The sequence below is a fragment of the Hyperolius riggenbachi genome, chromosome 4, assembly GCF_040937935.1.
Source record: "Hyperolius riggenbachi isolate aHypRig1 chromosome 4, aHypRig1.pri, whole genome shotgun sequence".
Taxonomy (NCBI): domain Eukaryota; kingdom Metazoa; phylum Chordata; class Amphibia; order Anura; family Hyperoliidae; genus Hyperolius; species Hyperolius riggenbachi.
In genome coordinates this window covers 4329720-4349423 of record NC_090649.1, presented here as the reverse complement: position 1 = coordinate 4349423, position 19704 = coordinate 4329720, and the positions used below count along the sequence as shown (strand labels likewise).

Here is a 19704-nt window from a genome sequence, read left to right as displayed (position 1 = left end):
ATGGACGGTCACCACGCGGTTTCTATCCATCTCGCCGGGTTCCGCATACACTCATACATGCTAGCAGTGCATAGCGTCTGACGTCAGAGACTATGCAGCGCTACCATGTACGTGTGCATGCGGCTGTTACCCGGCATGGACGGTCACCACGCGGTTTCTATCCATCTCGCCGGGTTCCGCATACACTCATACATGCTAGCAGCGCATAGCGTCTGACGTCAGAGACTATGCAGCGCTACCATGTACATGTGCATGCGGCTGTTACCCGGCATGGACGGTCACCACGCGGTTTCTATCCATCTCGCCGGGTTCTGCATACACTCATACATGCTAGCAGCGCATAGCGTCTGACGTCAGAGACTATGCAGCGCTACCATGTACGTGTGCATGCGGCTGTTACCCGGCATGGACGGTCACCACGCGGTTTCTATCCATCTCGCTGGGTTCCGCATACACTCATACATGCTAGCAGCGCATAGCGTCTGACGTCAGAGACTATGCAGCGCTACCATGTACGTGTGCATGCGGCTGTTACCCGGCATGGACGGTCACCACGCGGTTTCTATCCATCTCGCCGGGTTCCGCATACACTCATACATGCTAGCAGCGCATAGCGTCTGACGTCAGAGACTATGCAGCGCTACCATGTACGTGTGCATGCGGCTGTTACCCGGCATGGACGGTCACCACGCGGTTTCTATCCATCTCACCGGGTTCTGCATACACTCATACATGCTAGCAGCGCATAGCGTCTGACGTCAGAGACTATGCAGCGCTACCATGTACGTGTGCATGCGGCTGTTACCCGGCATGGACGGTCACCACGCGGTTTCTATCCATCTCGCCGGGTTCTGCATACACTCATACATGCTAGCAGCGCATAGCGTCTGACGTCAGAGACTATGCAGCGCTACCATGTACATGTGCATGCGGCTGTTACCCGGCATGGACGGTCACCACACGGTTTCTATCCATCTCGCCGGGTTCCGCATACACTCATACATGCTAGCAGCGCATAGCGTCTGACGTCAGAGACTATGCAGCGCTACCATGTACGTGTGCATGCGGATGTTACCCGGCATGGACGGTCACCACGCGGTTTCTATCCATCTCGCCGGGTTCTGCATACACTCATACATGCTAGCAGCGCATAGCGTCTGACGTCAGAGACTATGCAGCGCTACCATGTACGTGTGCATGTGGCTGTTACCCGGCATGGACGGTCACCACGCGGTTTCTATCCATCTCGCTGGGTTCCGCATACACTCATACACGCTAGCAGCGCATAGCGTCTGACGTCAGAGACTATGCAGCGCTACTGTGTACGTGTGCATGCGGCTGTTACCCGGCATGGACGGTCACCACGCGGTTTCTATCCATCTCGCCGGGTTCTGCATACACTCATACATGCTAGCAGCGCATAGCGTCTGACGTCAGAGACTATGCAGCGCTACCATGTACGTGTGCATGCGGCTGTTACCCGGCATGGACGGTCACCACGCGGTTTCTATCCATCTCGCCCGGTTCTGCATACACTCATACATGCTAGCAGCGCATAGCGTCTGACGTCAGAGGCTATGCAGCGCTACCATGTACGTGTGCATGCGGCTGTTACCCGGCAAGGACGGTCACCACGCGGTTTCTATCCATCTCGCCGGGTTCCGCATACACTCATACATGCTAGCAGCGCATAGCGTCTGACGTCAGAGGCTATGCAGCGCTACCATGTACGTGTGCATGCGGCTGTTACCCGGCATGGACGGTCACCACGTGGTTTCTATCCATCTCGCCGGGTTCTGCATACACTCATACATGCTAGCAGCGCATAGCGTCTGACGTCAGAGACTATGCAGCGCTACCATGTACGTGTGCATGCGGCTGTTACCCGGCATGGACGGTCACCACGCGGTTTCTTTCCATCTCGCCGGGTTCCGCATACACTCATACATGCTAGCAGCGCATAGCGTCTGACGTCAGACACTATGCAGCGCTACCATGTACATGTGCATGCGGCTGTTACCCGGCATGGACGGTCACCACACGGTTTCTATCCATCTCGCTGGGTTCCGCATACACTCATACACGCTAGCAGTGCATAGCGTCTGACGTCAGAGACTATGCAGCGCTACCATGTACATGTGCATGCGGCTGTTACCCGGCATGGACGGTCACCACGCGGTTTCTATCCATCTCGCTGGGTTCCGCATACACTCATACATGCTAGCAGCGCATAGCGTCTGACGTCAGAGACTATGCAGCGCTACCATGTACATGTGCATGTGGCTGTTACCCGGCAAGGACGGTCACCACGCGGTTTCTATCCATCTCGCCGGGTTCTGCATACACTCATACATGCTAGCAGCGCATAGCGTCTGACGTCAGAGACTATGCAGCGCTACCATGTACATGTGCATGTGGCTGTTACCCGGCATGGACGGTCACCACACGGTTTCTATCCATCTCGCCGGGTTCTGCATACACTCATACATGCTAGCAGCGCATAGCGTCTGACGTCAGAGACTATGCAGCGCTACCATGTACGTGTGCATGCGGCTGTTACCCGGCATGGACGGTCACCACACGGTTTCTATCCATCTCGCCGGGTTCTGCATACACTCATACATGCTAGCAGCACATAGCGTCTGACGTCAGAGACTATGCAGCGCTACCATGTACGTGTGCATGCGGCTGTTACCCGGCATGGACGGTCACCACGTGGTTTCTATCCATCTCGCTGGGTTCTGCATACACTCATACATGCTAGCAGCGCATAGCGTCTGACGTCAGAGACTATGCAGCGCTACCGTGTACATGTGCATGTGGCTGTTACCCGGCATGGACGGTCACCACGTGGTTTCTATCCATCTCGCTGGGTTCTGCATACACTCATACATGCTAGCAGCGCATAGCGTCTGACGTCAGAGACTATGCAGCGCTACCATGTACGTGTGCATGTGGCTGTTACCCGGCATGGACGGTCACCACGCGGTTTCTATCCATCTCGCCGGGTTCTGCATACACTCATACATGCTAGCAGTGCATAGCGTCTGACGTCAGAGACTATGCAGCGGTACCATGTACGTGTGCATGCGGCTGTTACCCGGCATGGACGGTCACCACGCGGTTTCTATCCATCTCGCCGGGTTCTGCATACACTCATACATGCTAGCAGCGCATAGCGTCTGACGTCAGAGACTATGCAGCGCTACCATGTACGTGTGCATGCGGCTGTTACCCGGCATGGACGGTCACCACGCGGTTTCTATCCATCTCGCCGGGTTCTGCATACACTCATACATGCTAGCAGCGCATAGCGTCTGACGTCAGAGACTATGCAGCGCTACCATGTACATGTGCATGCGGCTGTTACCCGGCATGGACGGTCACCACGCGGTTTCTATCCATCTCGCCGGGTTCCGCATACACTCATACATGCTAGCAGCGCATAGCGTCTGACGTCAGAGACTATGCAGCGCTACCATGTACATGTGCATGTGGCTGTTACCCGGCATGGACGGTCACCACACGGTTTCTATCCATCTCGCTGGGTTCCGCATACACTCATACATGCTAGCAGCGCATAGCGTCTGACGTCAGAGACTATGCAGTGCTACCATGTACATGTGCATGCGGCTGTTACCCGGCATGGACGGTCACCACGCGGTTTCTATCCATCTCGCTGGGTTCTGCATACACTCATACATGCTAGCAGCGCATAGCGTCTGACGTCAGAGACTATGCAGCGCTACCATGTACGTGTGCATGCGGCTGTTACCCGGCAAGGACGGTCACCACGCGGTTTCTATCCATCTCGCCGGGTTCTGCATACACTCATACATGCTAGCAGCGCATAGCGTCTGACGTCAGAGGCTATGCAGCGCTACCATGTACATGTGCATGCGGATGTTACCCGGCATGGACGGTCACCACGCGGTTTCTATCCATCTCGCCGGGTTCTGCATACACTCATACATGCTAGCAGCGCATAGCGTCTGACGTCAGAGACTATGCAGCGCTACCATGTACATGTGCATGCGGCTGTTACCCGGCATGGACGGTCACCACGTGGTTTCTATCCATCTCGCCGGGTTCCGCATACACTCATACATGCTAGCAGCGCATAGCGTCTGACGTCAGAGACTATGCAGCACTACCATGTACGTGTGCATGCGGCTGTTACCCGGCATGGACGGTCACCACGCGGTTTCTATCCATCTCGCTGGGTTCCGCATACACTCATACATGCTAGCAGCGCATAGCGTCTGACGTCAGAGACTATGCAGCGCTACCATGTACATGTGCATGCGGCTGTTACCCGGCATGGACGGTCACCACGCGGTTTCTATCCATCTCGCTGGGTTCCGCATACACTCATACATGCTAGCAGCGCATAGCGTCTGACGTCAGAGGCTATGCAGCGCTACCATGTACGTGTGCATGCGGCTGTTACCTGGCATGGACGGTCACCACGCGGTTTCTATCCATCTCGCCGGGTTCTGCATACACTCATACATGCTAGCAGCGCATAGCGTCTGACGTCAGAGACTATGCAGCGCTACCATGTACATGTGCATGTGGCTGTTACCCGGCATGGACGGTCACCACACGGTTTCTATCCATCTCGCTGGGTTCCGCATACACTCATACATGCTAGCAGCGCATAGCGTCTGACGTCAGAGACTATGCAGCGCTACCATGTACATGTGCATGTGGCTGTTACCCGGCATGGACGGTCACCACGCGGTTTCTATCCATCTCGCCGGGTTCCGCATACACTCATACATGCTAGCAGCGCATAGCGTCTGACGTCAGAGACTATGCAGCGCTACCATGTACATGTGCATGCGGCTGTTACCCGGCATGGACGGTCACCACACGGTTTCTATCCATCTCGCTGGGTTCCGCATACACTCATACATGCTAGCAGCGCATAGCGTCTGACGTCAGAGACTATGCAGCGCTACCATGTACGTGTGCATGCGGCTGTTACCCGGCATGGACGGTCACCACGCGGTTTCTATCCATCTCGCTGGGTTCCGCATACACTCATACATGCTAGCAGCGCATAGCGTCTGACGTCAGACACTATGCAGCGCTACCATGTACATGTGCATGCGGCTGTTACCCGGCATGGACGGTCACCACACGGTTTCTATCCATCTCGCTGGGTTCCGCATACACTCATACATGCTAGCAGCGCATAGCGTCTGACGTCAGAGACTATGCAGCGCTACCATGTACATGTGCATGCGGCTGTTACCCGGCATGGACGGTCACCACGCGGTTTCTATCCATCTCGCCGGGTTCCGCATACACTCATACATGCTAGCAGTGCATAGCGTCTGACGTCAGAGACTATGCAGCGCTACCATGTACGTGTGCATGCGGCTGTTACCCGGCATGGACGGTCACCACGCGGTTTCTATCCATCTCGCTGGGTTCCGCATACACTCATACATGCTAGCAGCGCATAGCGTCTGACGTCAGAGACTATGCAGCGCTACCATGTACGTGTGCATGCGGCTGTTACCCGGCATGGACGGTCACCACGCGGTTTCTATCCATCTCGCCGGGTTCCGCATACACTCATACATGCTAGCAGTGCATAGCGTCTGACGTCAGAGACTATGCAGCGCTACCATGTACGTGTGCATGCGGCTGTTACCCGGCATGGACGGTCACCACGCGGTTTCTATCCATCTCGCTGGGTTCCGCATACACTCATACATGCTAGCAGTGCATAGCGTCTGACGTCAGAGGCTATGCAGCGCTACCATGTACATGTGCATGCGGATGTTACCCGGCATGGACGGTCACCACGCGGTTTCTATCCATCTCGCTGGGTTCCGCATACACTCATACATGCTAGCAGCGCATAGCGTCTGACGTCAGAGACTATGCAGCGCTACCATGTACGTGTGCATGCGGCTGTTACCCGGCATGGACGGTCACCACGTGGTTTCTATCCATCTCGCCGGGTTCCGCATACACTCATACATGCTAGCAGCGCATAGCGTCTGACGTCAGAGACTATGCAGCACTACCATGTACGTGTGCATGCGGCTGTTACCCGGCATGGACGGTCACCACGTGGTTTCTATCCATCTCGCTGGGTTCTGCATACACTCATACATGCTAGCAGCGCATAGCGTCTGACGTCAGAGACTATGCAGCGCTACCATGTACATGTGCATGCGGCTGTTACCCGGCATGGACGGTCACCACGCGGTTTCTATCCATCTCGCTGGGTTCCGCATACACTCATACATGCTAGCAGCACATAGCGTCTGACGTCAGAGACTATGCAGCGCTACCATGTACGTGTGCATGCGGCTGTTACCCGGCATGGACGGTCACCACGCGGTTTCTATCCATCTCGCCGGGTTCTGCATACACTCATACATGCTAGCAGCGCATAGCGTCTGACGTCAGAGACTATGCAGCGCTACCATGTACGTGTGCATGCGGCTGTTACCCGGCAAGGACGGTCACCACGCGGTTTCTATCCATCTCGCCGGGTTCCGCATACACTCATACATGCTAGCAGCGCATAGCGTCTGACGTCAGAGACTATGCAGCGCTACCATGTACGTGTGCATGCGGCTGTTACCCGGCATGGACGGTCACCACACGGTTTCTATCCATCTCGCTGGGTTCCGCATACACTCATACATGCTAGCAGCGCATAGCGTCTGACGTCAGAGACTATGCAGCGCTACCATGTACATGTGCATGCGGCTGTTACCCGGCATGGACGGTCACCACGCGGTTTCTATCCATCTCGCTGGGTTCTGCATACACTCATACATGCTAGCAGCGCATAGCGTCTGACGTCAGAGACTATGCAGCGCTACCATGTACGTGTGCATGCGGCTGTTACCCGGCATGGACGGTCACCACACGGTTTCTATCCATCTCGCCGGGTTCTGCATACACTCATACATGCTAGCAGCGCATAGCGTCTGACGTCAGAGACTATGCAGCGCTACCATGTACATGTGCATGCGGCTGTTACCCGGCATGGACGGTCACCACACGGTTTCTATCCATCTCGCCGGGTTCCGCATACACTCATACATGCTAGCAGCGCATAGCGTCTGACGTCAGAGACTATGCAGCGCTACCATGTACGCGTGCATGCGGCTGTTACCCGGCATGGACGGTCACCACGCGGTTTCTATCCATCTCGCCGGGTTCCGCATACACTCATACATGCTAGCAGCGCATAGCGTCTGACGTCAGAGACTATGCAGCGCTACCATGTACGTGTGCATGCGGCTGTTACCCGGCATGGACGGTCACCACGCGGTTTCTATCCATCTCGCCGGGTTCTGCATACACTCATACATGCTAGCAGCGCATAGCGTCTGACGTCAGAGACTATGCAGCGCTACCATGTACATGTGCATGTGGCTGTTACCCGGCATGGACGGTCACCACGCGGTTTCTATCCATCTCGCCGGGTTCCGCATACACTCATACATGCTAGCAGCGCATAGCGTCTGACGTCAGAGACTATGCAGCGCTACCATGTACGCGTGCATGCGGCTGTTACCCGGCATGGACGGTCACCACGCGGTTTCTATCCATCTCGCCGGGTTCCGCATACACTCATACATGCTAGCAGCATATAGCGTCTGACGTCAGAGACTATGCAGCGCTACCATGTACGTGTGCATGCGGCTGTTACCCGGCATGGACGGTCACCACGCGGTTTCTATCCATCTCGCCGGGTTCCGCATACACTCATACATGCTAGCAGCGCATAGCGTCTGACGTCAGAGACTATGCAGCGCTACCATGTACATGTGCATGCGGATGTTACCCGGCATGGACGGTCACCACACGGTTTCTATCCATCTCGCTGGGTTCCGCATACACTCATACATGCTAGCAGCGCATAGCGTCTGACGTCAGAGGCTATGCAGCGCTACCATGTACATGTGCATGCGGCTGTTACCCGGCATGGACGGTCACCACACGGTTTCTATCCATCTCGCCGGGTTCCGCATACACTCATACATGCTAGCAGCGCATAGCGTCTGACGTCAGAGACTATGCAGCGCTACCGTGTACGTGTGCATGCGGCTGTTACCCGGCATGGACGGTCACCACGCGGTTTCTATCCATCTCGCCGGGTTCTGCATACACTCATACATGCTAGCAGCGCATAGCGTCTGACGTCAGAGACTATGCAGCGCTACCATGTACGTGTGCATGCGGCTGTTACCCGGCATGGACGGTCACCACGCGGTTTCTATCCATCTCGCCGGGTTCTGCATACACTCATACATGCTAGCAGCGCATAGCGTCTGACGTCAGAGACTATGCAGCGCTACCGTGTACGTGTGCATGCGGCTGTTACCCGGCATGGACGGTCACCACGCGGTTTCTATCCATCTCGCCGGGTTCCGCATACACTCATACATGCTAGCAGCGCATAGCGTCTGACGTCAGAGACTATGCAGCGCTACCATGTACATGTGCATGCGGCTGTTACCCGGCATGGACGGTCACCACACGGTTTCTATCCATCTCGCTGGGTTCCGCATACACTCATACATGCTAGCAGCGCATAGCGTCTGACGTCAGAGACTATGCAGCGCTACCATGTACATGTGCATGCGGCTGTTACCCGGCATGGACGGTCACCACGCGGTTTCTATCCATCTCGCCGGGTTCCGCATACACTCATACATGCTAGCAGCGCATAGCGTCTGACGTCAGAGACTATGCAGCGCTACCATGTACATGTGCATGCGGCTGTTACCCGGCATGGACGGTCACCACACGGTTTCTATCCATCTCGCTGGGTTCCGCATACACTCATACATGCTAGCAGCGCATAGCGTCTGACGTCAGAGACTATGCAGCGCTACCATGTACATGTGCATGCGGCTGTTACCCGGCATGGACGGTCACCACGCGGTTTCTATCCATCTCGCCGGGTTCCGCATACACTCATACATGCTAGCAGCATATAGCGTCTGACGTCAGAGGCTATGCAGCGCTACCATGTACGTGTGCATGCGGCTGTTACCCGGCATGGACGGTCACCACGTGGTTTCTATCCATCTCGCCGGGTTCTGCATACACTCATACATGCTAGCAGCGCATAGCGTCTGACGTCAGAGACTATGCAGTGCTACCATGTACGTGTGCATGCGGCTGTTACCCGGCATGGACGGTCACCACGCGGTTTCTATCCATCTCGCCGGGTTCCGCATACACTCATACATGCTAGCAGCGCATAGCGTCTGACGTCAGAGACTATGCAGCGCTACCATGTACATGTGCATGCGGCTGTTACCCGGCATGGACGGTCACCACACGGTTTCTATCCATCTCGCCGGGTTCCGCATACACTCATACATGCTAGCAGCGCATAGCGTCTGACGTCAGAGACTATGCAGCGCTACCGTGTACATGTGCATGCGGCTGTTACCCGGCATGGACGGTCACCACGCGGTTTCTATCCATCTCGCCGGGTTCCGCATACACTCATACATGCTAGCAGCGCATAGCGTCTGACGTCAGACACTATGCAGCGCTACCATGTACATGTGCATGCGGCTGTTACCCGGCACGGACGGTCACCACGCGGTTTCTATCCATCTCGCCGGGTTCTGCATACACTCATACATGCTAGCAGCGCATAGCGTCTGACGTCAGAGACTATGCAGCGCTACCATGTACGTGTGCATGCGGCTGTTACCTGGCATGGACGGTCACCACGCGGTTTCTATCCATCTCGCCGGGTTCTGCATACACTCATACATGCTAGCAGCGCATAGCGTCTGACGTCAGAGACTTTGCAGCGCTACCATGTACGTGTGCATGCGGCTGTTACCTGGCATGGACGGTCACCACGCGGTTTCTATCCATCTCGCCGGGTTCTGCATACACTCATACACGCTAGCAGCACATAGCGTCTGACGTCAGAGACTATGCAGCGCTACCATGTACATGTGCATGCGGCTGTTACCCGGCATGGACGGTCACCACGCGGTTTCTATCCATCTCGCCGGGTTCTGCATACACTCATACATGCTAGCAGCGCATAGCGTCTGACGTCAGAGACTATGCAGCGCTACCATGTACATGTGCATGCGGCTGTTACCCGGCATGGACGGTCACCACGCGGTTTCTATCCATCTCGCTGGGTTCCGCATACACTCATACATGCTAGCAGCACATAGCGTCTGACGTCAGAGACTATGCAGTGCTACCATGTACATGTGCATGCGGCTGTTACCCGGCATGGACGGTCACCACGCGGTTTCTATCCATCTCGCCGGGTTCCGCATACACTCATACATGCTAGCAGCACATAGCGTCTGACGTCAGAGACTATGCAGCGCTACCGTGTACATGTGCATGTGGCTGTTACCCGGCATGGACGGTCACCACGCGGTTTCTATCCATCTCGCCGGGTTCCGCATACACTCATACATGCTAGCAGCGCATAGCGTCTGACGTCAGAGACTATGCAGCGCTACCATGTACATGTGCATGCGGCTGTTACCCGGCATGGACGGTCACCACGCGGTTTCTATCCATCTCGCTGGGTTCCGCATACACTCATACATGCTAGCAGCGCATAGCGTCTGACGTCAGAGACTATGCAGCGCTACCATGTACATGTGCATGCGGCTGTTACCCGGCATGGACGGTCACCACGCGGTTTCTATCCATCTCGCCGGGTTCTGCATACACTCATACATGCTAGCAGCGCATAGCGTCTGACGTCAGAGACTATGCAGTGCTACCATGTACATGTGCATGCGGCTGTTACCCGGCATGGACGGTCACCACGCGGTTTCTATCCATCTCGCCGGGTTCTGCATACACTCATACATGCTAGCAGCGCATAGCGTCTGACGTCAGAGACTATGCAGCGCTACCATGTACATGTGCATGCGGCTGTTACCCGGCATGGACGGTCACCACGTGGTTTCTATCCATCTCGCCGGGTTCTGCATACACTCATACATGCTAGCAGCGCATAGCGTCTGACGTCAGAGACTATGCAGTGCTACCATGTACATGTGCATGCGGCTGTTACCCGGCATGGACGGTCACCACGCGGTTTCTATCCATCTCGCCGGGTTCTGCATACACTCATACATGCTAGCAGCGCATAGCGTCTGACGTCAGAGGCTATGCAGCGCTACCATGTACGTGTGCATGCGGCTGTTACCCGGCATGGACGGTCACCACGTGGTTTCTATCCATCTCGCCGGGTTCCGCATACACTCATACATGCTAGCAGCGCATAGCGTCTGACGTCAGAGGCTATGCAGCGCTACCATGTACATGTGCATGCGGCTGTTACCCGGCATGGACGGTCACCACGCGGTTTCTATCCATCTCGCCGGGTTCTGCATACACTCATACACGCTAGCAGTGCATAGCGTCTGACGTCAGAGGCTATGCAGCGGTACCATGTACATGTGCATGCGGCTGTTACCCGGCATGGACGGTCACCACACGGTTTCTATCCATCTCGCTGGGTTCCGCATACACTCATACATGCTAGCAGCGCATAGCGTCTGACGTCAGAGACTATGCAGCGCTACCGTGTACATGTGCATGCGGCTGTTACCCGGCATGGACGGTCACCACGCGGTTTCTATCCATCTCGCCGGGTTCTGCATACACTCATACATGCTAGCAGCGCATAGCGTCTGACGTCAGAGACTATGCAGTGCTACCATGTACATGTGCATGCGGCTGTTACCCGGCATGGACGGTCACCACGCGGTTTCTATCCATCTCGCCGGGTTCTGCATACACTCATACATGCTAGCAGCACATAGCGTCTGACGTCAGAGACTATGCAGCGCTACCATGTACGTGTGCATGCGGCTGTTACCCGGCATGGACGGTCACCACGCGGTTTCTATCCATCTCGCCGGGTTCTGCATACACTCATACATGCTAGCAGCGCATAGCGTCTGACGTCAGAGACTATGCAGCGCTACCATGTACGTGTGCATGCGGCTGTTACCCGGCATGGACGGTCACCACGCGGTTTCTATCCATCTCGCCGGGTTCTGCATACACTCATACATGCTAGCAGCGCATAGCGTCTGACGTCAGAGACTATGCAGCGCTACCATGTACATGTGCATGCGGCTGTTACCCGGCATGGACGGTCACCACGCGGTTTCTATCCATCTCGCTGGGTTCCGCATACACTCATACATGCTAGCAGCGCATAGCGTCTGACGTCAGAGACTATGCAGCGCTACCATGTACATGTGCATGCGGCTGTTACCCGGCATGGACGGTCACCACGCGGTTTCTATCCATCTCGCCGGGTTCTGCATACACTCATACATGCTAGCAGCGCATAGCGTCTGACGTCAGAGACTATGCAGCGCTACCATGTACATGTGCATGCGGCTGTTACCCGGCATGGACGGTCACCACGCGGTTTCTATCCATCTCGCCGGGTTCTGCATACACTCATACATGCTAGCAGCGCATAGCGTCTGACGTCAGAGACTATGCAGCGCTACCATGTACGTGTGCATGCGGCTGTTACCCGGCATGGACGGTCACCACGCGGTTTCTATCCATCTCGCCGGGTTCTGCATACACTCATACATGCTAGCAGCGCATAGCGTCTGACGTCAGAGACTATGCAGCGCTACCGTGTACGTGTGCATGCGGCTGTTACCCGGCATGGACGGTCACCACGCGGTTTCTATCCATCTCGCGGGGTTCCGCATACACTCATACATGCTAGCAGCGCATAGCGTCTGACGTCAGACACTATGCAGCGCTACCGTGTACATGTGCATGCGGCTGTTACCTGGCATGGACGGTCACCACGCGGTTTCTATCCATCTCGCCGGGTTCTGCATACACTCATACATGCTAGCAGCGCATAGCGTCTGACGTCAGAGACTATGCAGCGCTACCATGTACATGTGCATGCGGCTGTTACCCGGCATGGACGGTCACCACGCGGTTTCTATCCATCTCGCCGGGTTCCGCATACACTCATACATGCTAGCAGCGCATAGCGTCTGACGTCAGAGACTATGCAGCGCTACCATGTACGTGTGCATGCGGCTGTTACCTGGCATGGACGGTCACCACGCGGTTTCTATCCATCTCGCCGGGTTCTGCATACACTCATACATGCTAGCAGCACATAGCGTCTGACGTCAGAGACTATGCAGCGCTACCATGTACGTGTGCATGCGGCTGTTACCCGGCATGGACGGTCACCACACGGTTTCTATCCATCTCGCCGGGTTCTGCATACACTCATACACGCTAGCAGCGCATAGCGTCTGACGTCAGAGACTATGCAGCGCTACCATGTACATGTGCATGCGGCTGTTACCCGGCATGGACGGTCACCACACGGTTTCTATCCATCTCGCCGGGTTCTGCATACACTCATACATGCTAGCAGTGCATAGCGTCTGACGTCAGAGACTATGCAGCGCTACCATGTACGTGTGCATGCGGCTGTTACCTGGCATGGACGGTCACCACGCGGTTTCTATCCATCTCGCCGGGTTCTGCATACACTCATACATGCTAGCAGCACATAGCGTCTGACGTCAGAGACTATGCAGCGCTACCATGTACGTGTGCATGCGGCTGTTACCCGGCATGGACGGTCACCACACGGTTTCTATCCATCTCGCCGGGTTCCGCATACACTCATACACGCTAGCAGCGCATAGCGTCTGACGTCAGAGACTATGCAGCGCTACCATGTACATGTGCATGCGGCTGTTACCCGGCATGGACGGTCACCACGCGGTTTCTATCCATCTCGCCGGGTTCCGCATACACTCATACATGCTAGCAGCGCATAGCGTCTGACGTCAGAGACTATGCAGCGCTACCATGTACATGTGCATGCGGCTGTTACCCGGCATGGACGGTCACCACGCGGTTTCTATCCATCTCGCCGGGTTCTGCATACACTCATACATGCTAGCAGTGCATAGCGTCTGACGTCAGAGACTATGCAGCGCTACCATGTACGTGTGCATGCGGCTGTTACCCGGCATGGACGGTCACCACGCGGTTTCTATCCATCTCGCCGGGTTCTGCATACACTCATACACGCTAGCAGCGCATAGCGTCTGACGTCAGAGACTATGCAGCGCTACCATGTACGTGTGCATGCGGCTGTTACCCGGCATGGACGGTCACCACGCGGTTTCTATCCATCTCGCCGGGTTCTGCATACACTCATACATGCTAGCAGCGCATAGCGTCTGACGTCAGAGACTATGCAGCGCTACCATGTACATGTGCATGTGGCTGTTACCCGGCATGGACGGTCACCACGCGGTTTCTATCCATCTCGCCGGGTTCTGCATACACTCATACATGCTAGCAGCGCATAGCGTCTGACGTCAGAGACTATGCAGCGGTACCATGTACATGTGCATGCGGCTGTTACCCGGCATGGACGGTCACCACGCGGTTTCTATCCATCTCGCCGGGTTCTGCATACACTCATACACGCTAGCAGCACATAGCGTCTGACGTCAGAGACTATGCAGCGCTACCATGTACATGTGCATGCGGCTGTTACCCGGCATGGACGGTCACCACGTGGTTTCTATCCATCTCGCTGGGTTCCGCATACACTCATACATGCTAGCAGCGCATAGCGTCTGACGTCAGAGGCTATGCAGCGCTACCATGTACATGTGCATGTGGCTGTTACCCGGCATGGACGGTCACCACACGGTTTCTATCCATCTCGCCGGGTTCTGCATACACTCATACATGCTAGCAGCGCATAGCGTCTGACGTCAGAGACTATGCAGCGCTACCATGTACATGTGCATGCGGCTGTTACCCGGCATGGACGGTCACCACGCGGTTTCTATCCATCTCGCTGGGTTCTGCATACACTCATACATGCTAGCAGCGCATAGCGTCTGACGTCAGAGACTATGCAGCGCTACCATGTACATGTGCATGCGGCTGTTACCCGGCATGGACGGTCACCACGCGGTTTCTATCCATCTCGCTGGGTTCCGCATACACTCATACATGCTAGCAGCACATAGCGTCTGACGTCAGAGACTATGCAGCGCTACCATGTACGTGTGCATGTGGCTGTTACCCGGCATGGACGGTCACCACGCGGTTTCTATCCATCTCGCTGGGTTCCGCATACACTCATACATGCTAGCAGCGCATAGCGTCTGACGTCAGAGACTATGCAGCGCTACCATGTACATGTGCATGCGGCTGTTACCCGGCATGGACGGTCACCACGCGGTTTCTATCCATCTCGCTGGGTTCCGCATACACTCATACATGCTAGCAGCGCATAGCGTCTGACGTCAGAGACTATGCAGCGCTACCATGTACATGTGCATGCGGCTGTTACCCGGCATGGACGGTCACCACACGGTTTCTATCCATCTCGCTGGGTTCCGCATACACTCATACATGCTAGCAGCGCATAGCGTCTGACGTCAGAGACTATGCAGCGCTACCATGTACATGTGCATGTGGCTGTTACCCGGCATGGACGGACACCACACGGTTTCTATCCATCTCGCTGGGTTCCGCATACACTCATACATGCTAGCAGCGCATAGCGTCTGACGTCAGAGGCTATGCAGCGCTACCATGTACATGTGCATGCGGCTGTTACCCGGCATGGACGGTCACCACGCGGTTTCTATCCATCTCGCTGGGTTCCGCATACACTCATACATGCTAGCAGCGCATAGCGTCTGACGTCAGAGACTATGCAGCGCTACCATGTACATGTGCATGCGGCTGTTACCCGGCATGGACGGTCACCACGCGGTTTCTATCCATCTCGCCGGGTTCTGCATACACTCATACATGCTAGCAGCACATAGCGTCTGACGTCAGAGACTATGCAGCGCTACCATGTACATGTGCATGCGGCTGTTACCCGGCATGGACGGTCACCACGTGGTTTCTATCCATCTCGCTGGGTTCCGCATACACTCATACATGCTAGCAGCGCATAGCGTCTGACGTCAGAGACTATGCAGCGCTACCATGTACGTGTGCATGCGGCTGTTACCCGGCATGGACGGTCACCACGCGGTTTCTATCCATCTCGCTGGGTTCTGCATACACTCATACATGCTAGCAGTGCATAGCGTCTGACGTCAGAGACTATGCAGCGCTACCGTGTACATGTGCATGCGGCTGTTACCCGGCATGGACGGTCACCACGCGGTTTCTATCCATCTCGCCGGGTTCTGCATACACTCATACATGCTAGCAGCACATAGCGTCTGACGTCAGAGACTATGCAGCGCTACCATGTACATGTGCATGCGGCTGTTACCCGGCATGGACGGTCACCACGTGGTTTCTATCCATCTCGCTGGGTTCCGCATACACTCATACATGCTAGCAGCGCATAGCGTCTGACGTCAGAGACTATGCAGCGCTACCGTGTACATGTGCATGCGGCTGTTACCCGGCATGGACGGACACTGCGCGGAGGCTGCTACAGGACAGGTAATGTATAAATGCACACACAGGGGGGCACATTTATACGTTGGGGGAGGTGGACGCGGCGGGCTCAGCCAATTCCCTGATGATTTCATGCTGCAATCAGACGGGGATCAGCCTATAATATATGGGCAGCTTCAACAACAGACACATTTATCTCTAATCAGAGTCCATTAGAGATAAATTTGTCGAATCTGCCCATAAGCGGCAGGTCTTTGGGCACCATTAGTGAGGGGCCGGGATAATGTTTCAGCAGTTATTTTGGGTGGAGTGTAAGGTTTTGCCTAGTCAATGGCCAAGCACGAGTCAGTTCTTGGTGAACCAATGTTCTCTTGACTTGAGTTTCATCCTGTGTGCTCAGCATACTGTCTGTACGATACCAGTCAATGGCCAAGCCCGGGTCAGTTGTTGGTGAACTGATCTTCTTCTCTTGACTTGAGTTTCACCCTGTGTGCTCAGCATACTGTCTGTATGATACCAGACAATGTCCAAGCCCGAATGAGTTGTTGATGAACTGATCTTCTCCTCTTGGCTTGAGTTTTAACCTGTAGGTTCAGAATACTGTCGGTACGATACCAGATGAGCTTTGGTAACATGTAACCCTTTGGTCCTCCTCTCAGGTTCTCCCCGTGGCTATTGTGAGTCTGTTGCGTAACTGCTCCATCCAGGAGGCCCACAGTCGCTTAGACTCCTCGGAGACCATTAGAGCCGCCATCGAATTATCAATCAATGTTCCTGGAAGGAAGAGAGGTGCGGAGAGCTCCCCGGAGATGGCAGGACGCAGCCGATAGGCGATGTGGAGATGTTTTTATCACTATTGTGCTTACTTGTTGTTATAGCATTTGTTTTGTACCGGTTAGACCTCGAGCAGGTATGATAGAAGGTCTGTGGATCATACATCTCCACAAAGGACTCAGATTCTTGTCTTCTGGTCGCTGAACAGATTTTTATCTGGAGGATTCTGATGGACGTTTTCATGTCAGACACGGACCAGCGTTCTTCTTGTCATCTGCGACAGAATCTTTTTGTCTTCCATTTCCATGAATTGTACATTATTCTGATAAATCGACAGTAATTATATCATCCATATGCTTGCCTTTCATTTCCTCTATAGACCCAAAATATGAAATATGTGAAACCCCTTGTGATAGAGGTGAGCTTCCAAATCCTCCATTCCTGATCCTGATGTTCCTAATTCCATGCTTTAATTATTATTATCATTATTATTTATATAGCGCCAACATCTTCTGTAGCGCTGCACACAGTACAAAACAAATATTGAGGAACAAATATACATGAGAAATTCAAGACACTGTCAAGACATCCAGCAATACAAGTACAAATACATACAGAGATAATGTGTGGATTAAGATATCACTAAAATTGGTACGTTTTCATATGGTAAATTACAGCAGTATGAGAAACACTAGGAGGAGGTTCCTACCCTTGCGAGCTTACAGTCTAGAGGCTAGTGGGGTGGAAACAATAGGGAAGGAGACACAGGGGATGGGATGTGAACTTCCAATGCTACCTATAGCAACTTATAGGCTTGTCTGAATAAGTTTGTTTTCAGGGGATGTTTAACAGTTTCCATACTCAGAGCATGATGGACAGGCTGTGTGAGAGAGTTCCAAAGGAAAGGGACAGCCCGTGAGAAGTCTTGGATGTGAGAGTGAGAGGAGGTGACTAGGCTGGAGGATAAAAGGGTCTCCTGTGAGGAATGGAGGGTCTGGGCGGGGAGGTATCTGGAGATTAATGAGCAAAAGTATGGAGGTGATAGCTTGTGTAGAGCTTTGTATGCAAGCATGAGACGTTTAAACTGGATTCTTTGCGCAACTGGTAACCAACGGAGATTGGCAGGGAGGAGAGGTGGATGAGACAGGCAGCAGAGGGCAGTAAGGATTGCCAGAGAGGGGCAGAATCAGAGAAGCGACAGGAGAGGTCGAGGAGACGGGCAGCAGAGGTCAGTAGGGATTGGCAGAGAGGAGCCACATCAGTGGATCGGGAGGAGAGGTGGATGATGTGGGCAGCAGAGGTCAGTAGGGATTGGCAGAGAGGAGCCACATCAGAGGAGCGGGAGGAGAGGTGGATGAGATGGGCAGCAGAGGTCAGTAGGGATTGGCAGAGAAGGGCAGCATCAGAGGAGCGGGAGGAGAGGTGGATGAGATGGTCAGTAGAGGTCAGTAGGGATTGGCAGAGACAGGCAGCATCAGAGGAGCGGTAGGAGAGGTGTATGAGACGGGCAGCAGAGGTCAGTAGGGATTGGCAGAGAGGAGCCACATCAGAGGAGCGGGAGGAGAGGTGGATGAGACGGGCAGCAGAGGTCAGTAGGGATTGGCAGAGAGGAGCCACATCAGAGGATCGGGAGGAGAGGTCGAGGAGACGGGCAGCAGAGGTCAGTAGGGATTGGCAGAGAGGAGCCACATCAGTGGATCGGGAGGAGAGGTGGATGATGTGGGCAGCAGAGGTCAGTAGGGATTGGCAGAGAGGAGCCACATCAGAGGAGCGGGAGGAGAGGTGGATGAGATGGGCAGCAGAGGTCAGTAGGGATTGGCAGAGAAGGGCAGCATCAGAGGAGCGGGAGGAGAGGTGGATGAGATGGTCAGTAGAGGTCAGTAGGGATTGGCAGAGACAGGCAGCATCAGAGGAGCGGTAGGAGAGGTGGGTAAGAGGGACAGCAGAGGTCAGTAGGTATTGGCAGAGAGGGGCAGCATCAGAGGAGCAGGAGGAGAGGTGGATGAGATGGTCAGTAGAGGTCAGTAGGGATTGGCAGAGACGGGCAGCATCAGAGGAGCGGGAGGAGAGGTGGATGAGATGGTCAGTAGAGGTCAGTAGGGATTGGCAGAGACGGGCAGCATCAGAGGAGCGGTAGGAGAGGTGGGTAAGAGGGACAGCAGAGGTCAGTAGGTATTGGCAGAGAGGGGCAGCATCAGAGGAGCAGGAGGAGAGGTGGATGAGATGAGCAGCAGAGGTCAGTAGGGATTGGCAGAGACGGGCAGCATCAGAGGAGTGGGAGGAGAGGTGGATGAGACGGGCAGTAGAGGTCGGTAGGGATTGGCAGAGAAGGGAAGAATCAGAGGAGCGGGAGGAGAGGTGGATGAGACAGGCAGCAGAGGTCAGTAGGGATTGGCAGAGAAGGGCAGAATCAGAGGAGCGGGAGGAGAGGTGGATGAGATGGGCAGCAGAGGTCAGTAGGGATTGGCA

General features: G+C 54.8%; 1 protein-coding gene across 2 annotated transcripts in view; it reads left to right on the top strand.

The window, feature by feature from the left end:
* GCKR (glucokinase regulator) overlaps positions 1-17580 on the top strand; it is a 174891-nt gene extending 157311 nt beyond the window's left edge. For both annotated transcript variants that reach the window (XM_068279823.1, XM_068279822.1), the window contains one exon: positions 17121-17580. In XM_068279823.1, the coding sequence (XP_068135924.1) occupies positions 17121-17291 (171 nt within the window). In that variant the 3' untranslated portion in view covers positions 17292-17580. The remainder of the gene's footprint in view (positions 1-17120) is intronic.
* Positions 17581-19704: the final 2124 nt, after the last annotated feature.